At 41.4% G+C, this 18,019-nt stretch overlaps 1 protein-coding gene and 2 long non-coding RNA genes across 11 annotated transcripts in view; 2 read left to right on the plus strand and 1 right to left on the minus strand.

Moving 5' to 3' along the window:
• The window catches only part of LOC135417969 (uncharacterized), a 333,771-nt gene that overhangs the window by 101,864 nt on the left and 213,888 nt on the right, over positions 1 to 18,019 (plus strand). The window lies entirely within an intron of this gene.
• LOC135417971 (uncharacterized) lies at positions 42 to 8,533 on the plus strand. Of its 2 annotated transcripts, none has more exons than XR_010432284.1 (2): positions 42 to 182; positions 8,335 to 8,533. It is a non-coding gene; the product is annotated as an uncharacterized LOC135417971 (long non-coding RNA). The 2 variants fall into 2 exon arrangements; XR_010432283.1 differs by having other exon boundaries at positions 42 to 143.
• The window catches only part of PAX2 (paired box 2), a 103,069-nt gene continuing 91,717 nt past the window's right edge, over positions 6,668 to 18,019 (minus strand). For 5 of the 8 annotated variants that reach the window (XM_064662713.1, XM_064662712.1, XM_064662711.1 and 2 more), the window contains 2 exons: positions 13,806 to 13,892; positions 6,668 to 11,875 (listed from right to left, as the gene is read on the minus strand). In XM_064662713.1, the coding sequence (XP_064518783.1) occupies positions 11,754 to 11,875; positions 13,806 to 13,892 (209 nt within the window). In that variant the 3' untranslated portion in view covers positions 6,668 to 11,753. Of the gene's footprint in view, positions 11,895 to 13,805; positions 13,893 to 18,019 lie in introns of all 8 variants that reach the window. The other 3 variants (XM_064662714.1, XM_064662715.1, XM_064662718.1) reach the window with 1 other exon arrangement.

The following is an 18,019-nucleotide window of genomic DNA, read 5'->3' on the forward strand; positions in this document are numbered from 1 at the left end:
GAAAATTGATTATCTTTTCTTTCATTTACTTTCCCGGGAATTTTGGGGGAAAAAAATTACCTAGGGCTAGTTGATGATGGCCCCCTTTGCTTTTATCCGTACCTGCATAAAGGGCAAGAGGAGCCAGTGAGCTGGTGTGGCTGGTGAGATTTATGTGTTTTTCCTTTTCTGTGAATGATCAGGTGAGCAGCATTGAATGACTTTCTTTCCTTTTCAGTTTTATCTAATGATAAATGGGTTGGTCAGGACAGGAATGATGTCTTACTTTGTACAGTATCTAACACACAGAGTTGTTGTCTTGGTATCTGTAGGTGATGTTAATATGGTTCATAGTCACAGTACATGGGGACTGTAATGTTTCTTTCCGTGACTGTAGCCTTTGGCTATGCTACTTTGTGTATTCATTCAGAGTCAGCTGCTTGCTAAAAGCAGTCTTTTAGCAGTCTTTTCAAGACCCCAAATAATGAGGTACAGATTGTATTTTGACCTTATATGCGTAGCCCAGGAAATGTGTATATGAATGCTAACTAGCATCACCTGGTAAATGTTTTACCAGATTCATCTCTCACACGAAAATCAGTACTTTGTATGCCAAGTCTCAACCACTCAGTAAGAAAGAACTGTTATCCTCCACCTGCAAGAATAATGACATGAACTTAAATGTCATAAAGAGCTTTTTTGCTGTTTGTTTTTATTTTTGTCTTTTATTTTTGAGCCTGTAATTGAAACAGGATGGTAGAACCAAATGAACTCACAACTCTTTTATGAAGGCAGAGATTTCCATCTTATATGTCCTGTAAGCATATATATCCATCTTATATATCCTGGAGCAAAGGAACAAAACTTTGATAAGACTTGTAAGGCAACTGTGAGAAACAGTCACGTATTGTATTCTGATTTTGAGTGAAGTGGTTGGCTACTGCACTGCCAAAGCCAATTACAGTGATACTTGCAAACAGTGTGACGTATGTTGGCAGAGCTGTTCTGAGCAAAACAAAGTAGAAAGAGAAAATACAGGTACCTGAGATGAGGTTTGTGATGGGGTACCTAAGAGGCAGCTCTGTGGATGAACAAGTTTCTTGAATGGTTCAGTGGCCATCTAATGCAAATATGCAAATAAGTACACTTCAAAAAATTAGGTTAAATTGGGTTTTTGAATGCAAAATGAACAATTAATAAAAATTTGACATACATTTTTGGGGCAGACAGCAGAGTTCAGAATTTTCCAGTGAAAACTGGACAAGTTGAGATGTCCCCTGAAATCTGACCTTTTTGGGGATCATTCCCGTATGTATCACCAGCTCCTAAGTGCCCCAGCTCCTCTCAAGCACCATGGTGTGAGCTGTTCTGTACCTGCTATTGCTCTTTGCTGGCATTTTCTTCCTCTTTTATGCCTATATATAAAAAGCATCCCTTGACATGCAACCAATCTGCAATCTCTTTCTTTCCTAGCAGACAGGTAGAAATACCTTCTCTGTTTCTCCTCAGTGGGTGACCAGATAGGCAGGATGCACACAGCAGCTTTGGAAAGGGGTTTGGAATGTATCCTGTCTCTCCTCTGTGGTATTGTGACTCCATTCCCAGAGCCCCAGAGTTGTAGCATTTAGTGCTACACCCTTTTAGCTACCAGAAAACCTGCACAGTTTAAGTAATTAAAGCATTCACTTAAGGTGTTAGAAAAGCATTTCCAGAACAAAGGTGATGCCAGTTCCCTGCCTCTCACCAGAGCTATGAGGAAGAATCCAAGCTGCAGATTGTATTGAAAGTGAGAAGGGTAAACTCCCCCTTCCTCCTTTCCCATCCCATCCCCAACCCAGCCCCCAATAAGGCTTCATCTCTCCATGAATGGAGTCCCTCTGAGCGTGATGCTGAGCCAGAGGAGTGACAGGTGCCTCCTGATATGCCTAAATGAGAAGAACCAATCAGAGGAGCCTGCCCAGCTTTTGTTGTCATCTGGCTTTGCTCACGAAAGATGAGTTTGATTGACAGATGCATCAAGGTTCACAGTTTATTGGTTTTTGCAAAAGAGCCAGATCTGCCAATTTAGACAGGGGAGTGACACAAAACTTTCCATCTAAATGGACTAATTTTACCACAGGGAATTCCCAGGCAGAGCGCTCCAAGGCAGGCGCAGTCCTGTTTTATTTTTTAACAAGGACTGAATGACAAATATAAACGACAGTTCTAGGCTGACGGAACATCAGCATTTGACACTTCACAGGGGAGCGGTGAAATAAACAATAGGCAGAGAAATTGAATTAGAATCAGATGAGAGTCAGCTAGAGAGGGAGAGGAGGGCCTGATTCTCTACCAAATAATTTATAAAAGAGCAAACTGAATACTAAGTAGCTATAACATGCTCACATCCTGGTTCATTAGCAAATTTAACGTACTAGCATATTACACTTGTGTGATGTAAATGGATGGCTAGACAAAGGTGGATGGTAGGGAGTGTACAAGGAGTTTCTGTTCCTGGTGGTGCAAACCTCTTGTGCTAATCTTACTCTGTGTTACTAATAGACTCTACAAAGTTAGAGAGCAAAAAGTATGACAAGTTCATTTAATTTCTCTCCTGTTCCCTCTGGCATATTGCCTGCAGAGTTCTGTCCAGTCTTCCTGTACTCTGGCGCTTATTAACTTTTGGGTACCCAGCTTTGCAGCCTTGGCTCAATTTCTGCTGTTTTTTTCCTCTGGGACTTTTCAATTTAAAATAGGCAACTCATGACATTTAAGGAAAATGATTCTGTGCAGAGTCTGTCTGGGACTTTCTGAGTGTGGACTCTGTCTGATTGAGATAAAAGGTTGTCTCAGCTGATAATGTTAGCAAACTATTATCCTATTTCTACTCAGCTTTAACAGGAGGATAGGATATATAAATTTTCCCCATGGGTTAAACAGCTAACTGTTACCTAGATGTTGCTTGGTAGAAATTTGGATTCCTGGATTTTATATCAAGTTCTGAGATTTGAAGCATATCTAGAGAAGCGATTTTCAATCTTTTTCAATTAGCAAACAGTAAGAACAAAAAACAATCAGTAGAAGAATAGCTGCCAATGCAGTGCATCTAAGTCCACAAGCTCGCTTTTCCCAGTTACATTAAAAGCAGTTTCCTTAAAAATAAACTAGGTATTTTAAAAGCATAAGTTAAAATTTACTTGATGTTAGAGAAGGCAGCATGAAAATAAAGGGCTTTGGATTTATTTGCTTGTTAGCAATGATGTGACTTCCGTATATGAGTCTGAAAAGTGCATATGTGGAAGCTGCCTTATTAGCTAGGTACTGTAACTAACCATTGCTGGTGTATTAAGGAGATTCCAAATGCAGCTCTGTTGTTAAAACTGCATTCTCATGGATGCTGACATGGAAGAAAGATGCTGCTTTCTTCTGTACAAAGAAGTTCTCTATTTGTGTGAAGTTTCACACTGTTCAGCCTCATACCATTTAGGTTTTCTGTGTAGGTTTTGTTTGTATTCTTTTCGTAAGTGTTCAGCAGGATGTGTTTGAAATTGTCTCAGGTTGAAGGTTATTATATAATCATAGAATGGTTTGGGTTGGAAGGAATCTTAAAGATCATCTAGTTCCAACTCCTCTGCCACTGGGCCGGGATGCCACCCTCTTGATCAGGTTGCTCAGAGCCCTGTCCAACCTGGCCTTGAACACTTCCAGGGACAGGACAGGGCTTGCAAGAAGCAGCCACGGTTGACAAGAGGGGTTCTCCTGCTGCAGGGATAAGGACCAGTGGAAAAAGGTCCTTTACAAGCATCTGCTATGGAATGAATTTTCAGGTAGAGTTTTGAACTTGAAATTATCAAACATGCTTTGGGTGGGCATCTTCCACCAAAATGTCCCACAGCAGAAGACAGGAAAACCCAAGTCTATGATAAGCTTTGGTATCAGACCAGCTCAGTCAGCCTTGCCAGGAGTTACTGGGCCATTTCCAGGACTTGTGACATTTGAGCTGCTTCTGAAAGCACTAGACCATAGGGTCCCTGTGATGCAGTGAGATGCTTCCTTTTCGCTAGAAGTGAATTTCTGACTCTTACAGTGGAAGAGGCACCATTAAAAGCGTAGCTATAGATGCCTTGAGAACACTGCAATTAGAAGTTAAACAAAAGTTATTTTGTATTTATTTTATATACATGTATATAAATATACATATATACAAAATTATGTCTGGTGTTATATACAAATTACATGATTTCCAGTCAATCTTGTGATTTTTGTGTGTACTTGCTTCATGATTTTCAAGTATGAGGGGCTAAAATACAGTCTCTAACAAACTTCCTTTGCTTCACTGCAGACAGCTCCTGAATCAAGTAAGTTAACTATCCTCAGGATATTCCCAGCTTTCTTCTAAAGAAGAGAAGAATTCATGTACAGACTGTTTACTATGCATATCTTTAACCACTACTTGTTTTGTGAGCTGATCCTTCTCTTAATATTTTAAAGTATTTTCCTTTCGATACAAACATCATTGTGTAGATTTACTAGATTATAGTTTTCAGGATCCTTTAAAACATTGATGCCATGTTTGCTGTTCTTTCATTTTTGCCACACCCCGCTGTTTTTGAGAACTGACTGTGTGTCCAGTAAATTCATCCACTACATAAGTTAACACTTTCAGATGTGTACTATCTATCCTTGCCTGAAGCTCATTAAAGAGTGTATTTATTTTTAAAGAAGGTTGTCATCATCTCAGAATGTTCAAACTTTTCTTTATTTTTCTTGTCAGAGTAATCACAAAGAGGATTTCTTTAGTTAGTGTTGCATAAACTCTTACGATATTTTCCTCATTTGGAGACAGACTGTGGTGCTCTTTTTAGTTTTATCACATAACATTTTCACACTGAGAACTCCCATTGATTATGCAGGATTATTAAAGGAACATAATACTAGTTGAAATGGTGGAAATAGCTCTTTCATGCAAGTATTTCTTTCTGCAAGAAACAGAAGTTCTTGAAAGTTGCAAAAGTTTTGCTGTAGTTCTACAATCAGTTATGGAGACTTACGCAGGAATGTCAGATTGAAGATCTCTAGGCTGTATAAAGTGTGATATAAATGAGATGATCATGCTAGTTTCTAAATCATTCTTTTAAGATTATTTTACCAGGATGAAAATCCATTTTGTTTTCTTTTGACACATCTATCTGTTGATTCTTAGCCTGTCGTTCACCTCTGACAGCGAACATACATTAGTAATTTCCTTTGATTCCAGTCAATTTAACATCTGGGACTTCATCTATCAATTTGCTCTTTCAATCTTATCACCTAAACTTTGGTAGAGAAAGAAAATTCTGATGCATAGAAGATTTCAGAATTTTGGAATCCAGTTTGTTCCAATTTTGAGCACAAGCCTATCCCTGCATCACATCCCAGGCCTGTCTGTCTCATAGGCAGCAGACCCTGGAAACCTGAGGCCTTTGACTTCAGGATAGTTGCCAGGCAGTTTTGCTGCAGTGTTGTGAAAATTGAATTGCTTTTACAGTCTGTTTGAATTTCAACAAATTGACTTTCACTTATGGAAAATGTTCTTTTGGAGGATTTTCTGCCTATTCTATTAATACTGCAAGGGAAAATAGAAAATGAAACAAAAGGAAATGTTTTAAGTCTCTGATGAGTGAAAGCATTTGATTTCATGACATCGCTTCTGCACAGGCTTTCCTTAAGATACACATGCACTGGCAGAAAATGTGGCCCACTGGTTTTCATGAGCTGTTGTGAAAATATTTGTTAATGACTAAAAATTGTAGGAGCAAAATTGATTTAGTCTAGCCTGACTCATTGCTACATTTTTACTCTTCCTCTATGACCTTAAACTGCATATGACTTTCTGTAGAATTAATGCTTAACTGAGGAAAAATTGAGTGAATACCTCAGTATTTGGTATGTTTATAGCATACCTTAATAAAATGCCCAGCTGTTAGGTGATTGATGAATAGCTTGGAGAATGGGTTATTAATGAGTTGCATTTGGTTTTGCACCCCACTTAACCAAGACAGAGATTAAGAGAGAGCAGGCTATAATAAAACATCAGGCTAACAGAATTCCTCTCGTGAAACTAAAATCAGGGTAGCAGAGAAGTGGGAGTAAGACCTGAGAGCTGTCAGCCACCCTTTCTTTGCTGAGACCTCTCATACAGCCCCCTCAGTGCTCTGATGGAGCATCAGGGCTGATTTGGGAAGATTTTAAATCCTCCTGGACGCACACTGGGCAGGTGTTGCTCATCTCCAGTTGGGGAGAAGGAGAAACAGGCATAAAGGGAAAGGAGATTCTGGGTTTTACCCCACATCTTTCTGATCTTGTGGCATTTTGATTTTTTGAACTACCTGGGAACACCTGATGTGTTATGGATCATTGGGAGTCAACTGAGTGAGATCAGTAGGCAAGGGAGTCCTGCTGGCAATGAATAGGAGCGTGTGGGGGCTGGCAGGACCTCAGAGGGTGGATTGTACTATGGGGCGTTGCAAGCATGTGCAGTGCCTTCCATCACCCACCGTGGTGGTTGTTAGCGATCATGGTGTTGTTTACATGGTGCCCCAAGGGTGTGAGGTGCAACAAATGTAACATCCCAGAGACCTCAAGGGGAATCTACTGGAGAGTGAAGTGCTGAGGAAGGGGGGAGAGAGAGTAGGAGAGGGAAAGAGAAACAAGCCAGAAGCCACAAAAATGACATACAAAAAAAAATTTGCTTTTATTTCTCATGTGCACAAAAAGAGAAAAGAAAATGGTCAAACAGAACTGAAGTGATGAGGAAAAGCCAAGAGGGGCTGCAGCAGCCTAGAATGGATGTGACCCTGCACCTGGCACTGGCCCCCTCCCCTCCACGGTCTCATGTCTAGCTTAGCCTGGAGATCATCAGCAGAGCTGCTCTACGGTTAGATTTGTCATCAGTTCTGTAATTGTCAGTTTGGTCCCTCCTTCCTGCTTTGCAAGTTTGCCACTGTCCTGGGCCCGGTCAAGGAAGCACCCTGTGGTATTTGTGGGTCCCTCAGAAGCCCTCACTCTGTCAGTGCCAAAGGGGGCAGCTCAGCTACGATTCTTATTTCTTTGCCCAGGGGGGTGCTTTTCCTTAGGGACAAAAGGGTGGGTTTTTTCCAACAGTTCAGCAAACTAAAAATTCCTTTAGGAAAATGTTAATATGCATATATAAGTATATACTCAAGAGAAGAAAGAGGTGCAGGGTTTCTTTGTTTTCCTTTTCTTGTTTGTTTAACGTCCTCACATTCATGTTGTGATTAATTCTGCAGTTGTACTCTGAGGTTGATTCATCGCTACCGATGGGTCAGAAAGCATGCAAACTTCTGTTACCACAGCAGGGCTCATTGCCACCAACCCTCCCCAACAGATTTACAGGCCACACCAGTGTCAGCTTTAATGCATCCACCTCATGCAACCCCTTCCTGTGTCTTGCCCCACATCCTGTTGGGCCAAAAGGACGTGGGAGCTTCAGAGAACAGGACTCAAAAGTGCTGCCAGTTTTAAATACCATAGTCCCTGTTGCCAAGCATGGCATTCGAGAACTCACAAGATTCTTCCCCCATGATCAAGTTGAGACAGAAGGAGATCCAGGTTCACGTTTCTGCTTGGTCCGTTAGATAAAGCAAACATAGCAGCAAAACTAAGAATGATAGGAGAAGGAGGAGGTGAAAGGAGAGCTAAGAAGAATAATAAAGAAACAAAGGATGAGTTGTGAAAAAAAGGAAAATAGAAAAATGTAATGGAAACATTAATTATTATTCACAATAATACTTAACAGTTTGATAGAATTTTCTATCCGGAATCTCAAAGCACTGAGGCAGTGCTAATTGATTCAGCTGCGTAATCCCCCTGTGAACTAGAAACTATTGTTATTCCCATTTTACAGAGGGTTGGAACTGAGGTAGAGGGGGAAATTGGATTTGACAAAGGTTTTCTAGAGCGATAGAGAGAACTGGGTAGTTTGAGGTCCCAGATACCCGCTCCCATATCGATAATGCTGTTCCCTCCCTGGATAGAAAAGTGCATTGGGAATGAGAAATAATAAAAGAGAGGGATAGAAATTGAATGGAAAGAGGGTGTGAGAAAGAAATATGGGAAAGGTAAGACACAGCAGAATTGAGGAGAGGTTTGAGTCAGACTTCACTGGATTTTGCATAATGATTTCTTCCTCCAATCCTTTTTCATTTTTTTCCTGTAAAATTTTTTAAAGGAAAATAAAAATAAAAGAAAAAAAATTCCACCTATACAGAAGCAACTGTTGGCCTGTTGGGGAAAGGGGGTCCTTCCAAGGTTTGGCTGTTCCCTCAGGTTCTGAATTTGTGCTGTGCTTTATTGAACACATCGTTTTGTTTTCAGTGAGCACAACGAGACTTGCACAGTACACACAGCGTGTTCCTTATCTACAGGATGAGACGAGGTTGTTTTAATAACTACCATGATGAAGATGGAGATGAACTTATATACAAGAGGAATTGCCTTCACATTACACACATTATCTTCCTACAAAGCAGCAATTGTTTTTTGCAAATAACATAATATTAAATAATTGGTAGAATTTTTGCGTTTCCTGCATAGTCCAGTCTAATGGAATCTATATGAATATTGATGGTTTTCTTCTGCATAATATCACCACATAAATCCCCACGTCAGCTACTAGACTTGGGCTATAATACTGCTTTACAATGCATCCACCGACTGTAAATCAAAACAACCAACACAAGAAACTCTTTGGCAAATGTAATTCAGTACATTCGCATGAGGGTCTACAGATGGTGGTGGAAGAGGATTAGACTGCCCAGTTTTTTTGCATAATTCTGCTTTCCTTTTAATTTTTCAAGTTAAACTACATGCTGTACTTATGAACTTTCCAAACCAATCCAATGCCTGGTGGAGAAATCCTCTTTCATCAGTGGAGTTAAACCAACAACAGATTTGGCCCTCCAAGGGTCAAATGAAGCCAGCCATGAGTGAGCCAACTAAATCCTGCTTTCAGACCCTAGCTCATGTCTCAAGTTTAACAAAACACCATTATAAAAATAAGCATTTCTGAGCTGCTAGCTTTTCTCAAGCTGGCCCCTGGGCTGCAGGTGGCCAAGTGGGAGGTGTGAGAGTCTCTTTTCTTTAGTCTCCTCAGGACCTTCTCCTTGTTGGTCCTGGGATTTATTGCCTCTGCCCTGACCACCTGCTGAGTGAATCTGGGTCGTGCACAAATAGAGCAAAGGTTGTACTGAGAGACTAAAAGTGAGACACTACTAACAGGGTTCAGCATCTATCTGATGTCTGTGAAGGAAAACAGGAGGAGTGGTGAAAATATATTTTTAGAAATTGCACAGAATTTTCTTCTCTCAAAGAATAAGATGGGATAACAGGCCAAATTCTGGTCTCAGTGATAGTGTAATAAATCTGCTATTTGCAGCAGGTTACTCAGAGGTAAGATGTGCAGAATGACACTTTTAACAGATCAGGAATAACCTCTTTGATTTTATTCTGCATAGGAACAGATTTTAGCTCTATATCTTCTATGTAAACATCCCCCCAAATTCCCTTATCATTTGGGCACCCCATTAAAGAAGACACGGACATATAATCAGCTAAATCCATGCAAAGGCTAAAAGAGTGAGGTGAAAGGGGCCTTTGGGATCAACACAGCTGTTTACTGATGGTGGATTTCATACATACAAGTTTAACTTGGAGACAGAATAGAGTCCACTACCACATCTCCTCAGAGGCTTTGAACTTTGGATTTTATACATGATGTTGGCTGTACCGATTGCTCCACTGTTCATTTCTATGCCCTTTGGGGGTTTTATTCTCAATCCTGTCTTTGTCCACGGACAATAGCCCATGAGTTTTATCTGAAACCTCTCTAAAACAACAAGGATCTACTTTGGCAGACTTGATGCCCTGGGGGCAGGCTAGAGCTGCCTTCATGTTTTCTTTGAGTAATTTTTTAGGAAGTGTCAGTGCAAGGAACAGTTTATGAGTTTGCTGACAATACAGAAGTAATAAGCATTTCTATTGACAGTTAGCCTTTTGCAGAACAGTGTTTGTCAGTCACTTGGGAACCAAAAAGAGCAGAGAATCCCTAGAGAATCATCAGGTGAGCATTTGGGATAAGGGGTAAATATTAGGATGCACAATATAGGATTGAACATGAAAAGATGGGGCTGTATGTTGGAACTGGCTGGTAGGATGCAGGCATATGTATTTGAGTGGGGCCTATAAATTACTAGGTGTATGAGCAGATGGACTGGGAATCAAAGGGGGGCCCATATAGCAGGGCTATAGTGATTAGGAAATTAGGTGTTGGGCACAGATAATGAGGCTGTTGTCACCGGCAGCAGAGAATGGGTGTTGGGCATATCTAAAATTGCAAAAGTTGGGATGTGGGTGAACTGAAGTCGTCATGAGTAGAGGTTAAGGTAAAAGGACTGAAGGCTAAGGGCTAGGGAACCAAGCAATAATCCCAGCCAATCCTGAATTTGTCCATCTCAGTTTCAGCTGTCCAGAGGGCAATCAGATGGGCCCAGATGAAGCCCCACACTTTCCACCACACAGCGCAGTTAGAGCGCAGCTGGGCTTGTTTTCTTTGTTTGCCAACCAGTGACATGGAAAACGTTTGTTGACTCAGAGTGCTTTTTTTGTCGACTGATGTGTTTGGTAACTTTGTCAGATGTGACTTGTCCACACTGCTCCCCAGAGACAGGATTTTGGGAAAGGGGGAGGAGGAGGAGGCTCCCGGGTGGAGCTGGCATCCAATCCTCTCCAATACCACCATCCCACTGTAGTGCAAAACAGAAAGGAAACAAAACCCTAGAGTGAAAGAGGAGCATCAAACATCAGAGGAACTTGTCTGCCATTCAGGTGGTGGGGAGGGATGGGACTTGGAGTTTTATTTTTGTAGGGTTTTTAATTATTATTTTGGTTTTTTTGTTGGTTTTGTTCACTTGGGTTTTTTAGAAAATTGGGGATTTTTTTGTTCCTTTTTACAGACCTTCATGACAAAGCATAAAAACACAGTTATATTTATATATCTATTTATATATTTCTTCATTTCGTCGGTTTGTTTGTAAATGTTGCTCCATCCTCCTGTCTGAGCTGATTGTGTGTCACAGAAATTGTGGGTGTATGTGTGAGGTTCCTCCCAATTCTGGCCTGCAAAGTCACCACCCGTGAGGTGCAGCCAACTCTGGGGGAATCCGTGCTGGAGAGTGGGGATGAGGTGCACAGAGAACCCCTCATGGGGTGCAGATCATTACTTGGTCCTTTCTTCGTTGCCAGATGGGCCAGGGCTCTGTACTGCCATCTCTGCTCTAGCCAGACTGTTCCCTCTGTCCTGGGAACAGGGTGACCATCACAGGTTACACACATCAAGAGTCCACCACAGAAGAGTATATCTTTGGGGAACAGTGTTTCATGAGCGGCATTCTCCCCTGTTTCCCTGGCCCTTACCGCTCCCAGAAAGGGGTCCTGTAAGGCAATGGTTGCCAGCTGCATTGCTTCCCAGTCCCCCTGGAGTTCTGGAAGCCGAGTGGACTTCATGTGGCTGAGCTTTACCCAGGGGCATTGGAGGGCTCCCACAGGAGGAGCCACTTGGCCGCAGGCTGTTCCCGGCGTGGGGGAAGCGGTCGGGGCGGAGGGCAGGGGGAGGGAGGGGGTCTCAGTCTCATGTGGTGAGCGCTTGGTCCGGCGCCTTCATGGCGAAGAGGAAGGAACTGGACTGTGGGGAGGAACGGAGAAGGTCTCTTCACCCTTCCCAGGGATGAGGGAGGTGATCAGACAGGTACAATGTGGAGGCCTAAGCTGTCGCCCTGCAGTTTCATGTGGTTTCCATGGTAACTAGTGGCGGTCATAGGCAGCGGCAGCAGTGGGAGGTGCGGAGCCCCGGGATGTGGCACTATAATAATAAGGGGAACCTGAAAGTTAACACAGGAGAAGAATGGACTGGTTGAAAGGACAAACAGTAAACAAAAAAAACCAAACCAAAACAAAAAACACAAACAATCAAACTAAGAAAAGAAATACAGGAGAACAGAAAAGAAAAGGAAAGGTAGGAAGAAAGAAAAGCAAAAGAAACCAAAAGAACGAATTTGGGGACTGAGCTCCTAGAGGGATTAGGGAAAGGCAATCAGTGGAAGCCAGCTGAGGGTTGTATTTCAGTGGATAGATGCTACTGTGGCCTCTGGATCTGACAGCCCTCTATGGGAAGGAGATCCTTTTGCTTCTTCTGACCATCAGAAACTAAGCCCATGAACTTTTGTGCTGGTTTGGGCTGAGGTAGGGTTAGTTTTCTTCACAGTGGCTGGTATGGGGTTGTGTTTTGGATTTGTGCTGAACACAGGGTTGATAACAGACATGTTTTCGTTATTGCTGAGCAGGGCTTACAGAGAGCCACGGCCTTTTTTTCTTCTCGTACTGCGAAGCTGGCAAGGAACCTGGGGGTATGTGGGAGGCTGAGAGACGACACAGCTAGAACAGATGACCCAAACTGGCCAGAGGAATATTCCATACCGTATGGTGTCATGCTTGGTATTTAAAGGGGGGATAAGAAGGAAGAAGTGGGGACGTTTGGAGTGATGGCATTTGTCTTCCCAACCATTACATGTGATGGGGCCCTGCGCTCCTGCCCATGGGAAGCAGTGAATTAATTTCTTATTTTGCTTTGCTTGCATGCGTGGCTTTTGCTTTCCCTATTAAACTGTGTTTATCTCAACCCACAGCTAGCTTTCTAGCTTTTATCTTTCTGATTCTCTCCTCGATCCTGTTGGTGTGGGAGTGAATGAGTGGCTGCATGGGGCTTGGCTAATGCCTGGGGTTAAACCACAATAACATCGAAGCACAAATACGTCACACCTGATCTGTAGCCACAAGGAAAGTGTCAGGGCCAGATGTTCTGAGCATACCTGACAAAGTATAATAGGTCACTCTTATAACCAGGAGGAGAGAAATGAAACAAAATTACAGTGTTTTACTGCTTGGAATTTGGGTCACATTTGACGTGAAATCTCTCTAGATGGTTATCGAATGTGTGTTAAATAGTGATTGATTATTAAGATCACATTTACTGAGGTTTAACAACACTGGAATAAAATGTGCATCTATTATCCAGTTGTTAAACCTCAGTAAATATGTAGATAATAATCACAACTGATTTATTTTACATATAATAAATATCTTCTTATTCCCTTGCAAAGAGGTGGTGTATTAGAAGATAGTCTCATAGGATTTTTTTTTCTCCTCTGAAAAAAAACCCCTGATTATTTCTGGGCACATTAGTCACTGGAGATGGATATATATCACTGCAAGACGACTCTTCTGGCTATTGTAAACCTAATGATGCAGCCTGTCTCCCACTCTGGACACTGTTCTAACTGGTTGAATAGGGAGAACTTCTATGGGATTTACAGATCCCCAGGAATTGACTCTGGGTTTAGCTAGGGAGAGGAGTGAAATGTCATCTGGATTTTTAATAAGGCCTTAAAAGGATGCTGATTACAGCCTGAGAGAGTAACAGAACCTGAATTTCATTTCTGATACAATCTGTAATAAACTGTGGATGCAGCTCACAGAGAAGCCAGAGCTGAACTTGAGTTCTGAACCATCTCATGAAAGAGGAATTGGCTCCAGAACTGCTACAAAACATGCATGAAGTATATACCCATTTCAACACTGGACTGAGAGTGAGGGAAAAGGCCTATCACCTGCCCAAATACTTGAAAACCCTCTTCAGAAACAAACAAACAAACAAAACCAAAAAACAAAGAAAACGAATAGACAAACAGAAGGAGCGCGAGGCTGGGGGTGTGCTGTGGGAAAGAGGTACTCACTTAGTAACGCAGGGTTGCTGAACCGCCAGGCCTCGTTGTAGGTTGTGTACTGAGGGTGGCTATAGGGGTTCCCTGAGAACTCGCTCCCTGGAAGAAACGAAGGAAGGTGTGAAATACAGTTAGGAATGAAGACTTATGTCTGCTATTCCATCAAGCCAGTGTTGATGCTGAATCTGTACAGCAGCAGGAAAACTAGGGTATGTAGCTTCCTTGCCCAGCTGGGACTCTGCCCTTCAGGACCCTGCAGTGCTTGTTCAGTGCAAAGTTCCGTACACATAACATTAAAAATCATAAGATTGACCTCTTCACAATCAAGTAATTAATTTAAAATAATGAAATTCAGTAATAAAAATAAATAATTAAAGTGGTTTGTTTTTTGTTCCCTTATTTTCATTGCCTTCTGACTTCCAAATCTCAAGTTGCAGTAGGATTGCATGTGCAAACTTTTTCTGCACTTAACTATCGGCTTTCTTATAAATAAATCTAAGGTTCTCCAGTAGTGTCAAGACGGCAGGTATGTGAGTTTATTAAGCTCACAATAAACTCATTGGAACTAGCAGTGCTGTTGATGGCAATATGTATTGCTAAGTTTTCTTTGTAGGGTACTGAGGGTGATGGCATATTTGCTGAGAAGAGTATCATTCCTTTTTGGAAATGTTCTGAGTAGGCTGGACTTTAATGTAAAATAAAATGGAAAAACACATGAATCACTTTCTTACTCTGTATGATGGTATTAATCAGAAAAGTGATTCATACGTGATTAACCCCCCTTTTATTCTTGGTGAGTTACAGAGAAAACTTGCTGCATTCCAGCTCCAGAACATAGTTTTCTAATGATTAGCGCTTTAGGTACTGTGTTGAATCTGAAAGACAAGCTGTGCTGTGGCTCCACTTTTCACGTTTAATAAAATGGACCCAAACCAAAATACTTGCAAGCTTTGAGATCTAGTAAGACTCTGACCCAAGATTTGAATGTTGTAGAGTCTTCTTTAATATTCAGTTTTTATTGTGCAGAAGGAACTGAATCCCCCTTTTTAATAGAAGGCCAAGAAGTTATGGTGCTGCATTCAAAAAAGAAATAAATCTCCCCAAACTTAAACATGTATCATTCTATTAAAAAAGCACATGACATTATTTGATCATAACTTCAATTTAATGCAGTACCAACAGACTGGGGACAATTAATGCCATCTGAAAGGCATTGTGCACTTAAAGGACAGTGGTAGAACAATGTGGCTATTAGCTTTTGATGTGCCCCAAGGCAGGGGTAGAATTGTTACAGCAGAAGTGTTTGAAAAACACCTGGCAGTCCCTGCTAGATACCATGGAACAGAAAAAGAAGGCAATGCAAGACACGATGGATGCCTGTGATGCAATTACCAAAGAATGTCAATTAATTATACCATAATCTCTGCAAATCTCCCCTCACTGGAGTGTTAAAGCCAAAATCATAGATTCTCAGATGGTGGAAATGAAGGCTGTTGAAATCAGGGGATTTACACTGCTTTAAACTTGAGGAGAATCTTTCCAGCCAGGTTTAAAAGTAACTCAGGATAATAACCAAAGTAGTCGGTGCAAAAATGTGTATGCATCAAACCCCATCAACTTCCAAAGGTATTTTAGTCACAATAATTTTTAGTTTCCACATAAAACCTCATTTTGTGTGACAGATCTTCCTAACTACTGTTTTAATGATAATAACTCAGCATAATTCTATAGCTAGAAACATCCTGCACTGAAAATCCTGACAACTAGCTGGGAAGGAATAGAAACCTGCTAAGATGACCAGGATGCAATGCAGAGTCCAGATTTATCTCTACTGAATTGACTTATCTGTGGAATATACTAGAATGTGTTTGCCTCCCAAAGAAGGAGAGAAACTATCCACATGGGAATTTCTGCTTTTGAAGTGCCTCATATAACATCACTTCACTGCATGGAGGGAAGTTGTTCTGATATTTCAAGACTTCTCTCTCACCACCTTCTGAGTTGACACCCTAAACTGTTTATAGTGTTCCTAAACATGGGTTAAGTACGGGAGAAAGAGTCACAGCTATGGAGCGCTGGGGAGGAGGGAGGGCAGCCACTGGAAACAGTGTTTATTGACGAGGAGTGAAAGCATGCATGCAGCAGGATAATGAGCTTTTGAGCTCAACTGTGACCAAGAGGAACTGAGCTATCGCCTTCCCCGATCACTAATGAAACAAGTGTAATTTCCTCATCAGCATTGGATTCTGTTTAACGACTCCCTGCCGCTGCCATCCCCAGCCCTCTGCAGACTCCGCGCTGCTCTGTGTAAACGGCAGTTCCTTCAGCTGATGCTCACTTTACTAGAACAGTTTGCTGAAACTTGGTGACCTTTCTGGGAAAGAGGAAGAATTGAGGCAGAGATCAAAGATGTTCTGTTACCTGTGTGGGAAACTTCTCTCAAATGTGTAGGTTAAGTGTAGCACAATACCCGAATCATCCTTCTTTGGGTGACTAACCCCTGCTTTTTCAAGTGTGTGCTCAGGACTACTGGCATTCTTCCATGTCTGCAGCCAGGGACCTGAAGTTATGGGCAGGGGCAAATGCAGGATATGTGTCTTATCAGATCATCCTCATAAACCTCAGAGATATTTGCATGCACTGACCATGTTGCATGGATGTACTGCAACAGGAGACAAGCTCTTCTGTAGACTATGCAAATAGAAGTCTAGTGAAAGGTTGTCATGGGTAGAACATAGCAGATTTAATTAGCACTGCTCAAACAATCTTCTCAGAAACAGTTTTCCACTGGAAAATGCTGTCTCATTGAAATGGAAATGTCTTGCATGAGCTTGTCAGCTTCAATGGAGTTTTGGAAAGAAAAGTTCTGAAATTATTGCAAATTGAAACAAAGTATTATGTTTCAACTTTCTTGTTCTGTTTCATTTTGCCTTTCTCATCTCATTTAATTTCCTTTCAATTCTTTCATTATTTTAATATGTCTTGACATCTAGAACATGTTGACATTACTGAAATGTTTTATCCTGATGTTCGCAAATTGAACTGTTTCAAGATTCTGTCTCCTCGTACCAATGCAGGATGAAAACAAATATCAAAAAAACAGAATTTTGCATGGATTAGAAATCTGGTTTCTGAACAGTTGTGTGTTTAGATATGCACCTTTGTTTAGAGAATACAGAGCCTCTTTCTCTTATTCACTCATATCTAAACAATAGGTTTGTTTGTATGTCAGTAGGTTTCTTAAAGATACTTCCTGAGTGGTCATCTTGCTGGCTTCTTGTTTCCAGTGTAGTTAGAGCACTGGCCCCTGATCTTTCTTGGCCTGAGGGCATGTAACAAACCACTGGCAATATTGTATTTGTTTTCTCTGCTCAAACCGGACTCTTAACAGAGGTTGCAAGCAAGCACAGAGGATCGATCTCATGAGGCCTATATTCTGTGCAATCTGTGCTCTGGGAATCTTTACTAACAGTATTTCTTGGCATCTGTATTTAAATCTTGTTGGTTTAGTCTTCCAATACAGAAACGATGAGGCATGAAGTGAGCCTAGCAGGTGGCAGGTTTAGGACAAATACAGGAAATAGTTTTCACAAAATATGTAGTTAAGCTATAGAACTTTTACCACGGGTTGCAGTAGATGTTAAAGGCTTATATGGGTTCAGGAGACATTGTTTAAGTTTGTGGAGGGAAAACCGATAGAAGGTGTTTAATATGAAATAGAAATATACTAAGTCTGGCTTCGGAAGTCTCTTAGCTGCAACTTGGAGGCTGGGAGATCTTTTGAGAAAGTACCAATACATTCTTGCTCTATTCTTAATGCTTCCTCAGACTTTTCCTGTTGGCCCCTGACACAGAGTAGTGGCTGCAGAGATCTGCAGTGTGACCCATTAAAACCAAGTCTTCTGTTTCTTCACAGGAAGCCTCTTTATCTCCATCTTGTTGGCTTTGGTCACATTAGAAGACAGGAATAGAAGGGCTTCCTGACTGGGTCTGACCAGTGGGGTATGACTGAAACAGCTGGAACTTGATGCTCTGTTGAAAGATGCAGTAACTACTGCAGGGTGCCCAAGCAGGCCACTGGAAGAACTTCCTCTGATTGAATGTTGACATTAGATTTAATGTAAATATATCCATTTGACTGGAGTATTTTTATCTTTTTTTACTTTGAACTATAACAACTTTTTTTTCCTATATAATTCTGTTCCTTTTCTTTTTGGGAGTATTTC

The sequence above is a fragment of the Pseudopipra pipra genome, chromosome 8 (genome assembly GCF_036250125.1).
Source record: "Pseudopipra pipra isolate bDixPip1 chromosome 8, bDixPip1.hap1, whole genome shotgun sequence".
Lineage (NCBI taxonomy): Eukaryota > Metazoa > Chordata > Aves > Passeriformes > Pipridae > Pseudopipra > Pseudopipra pipra.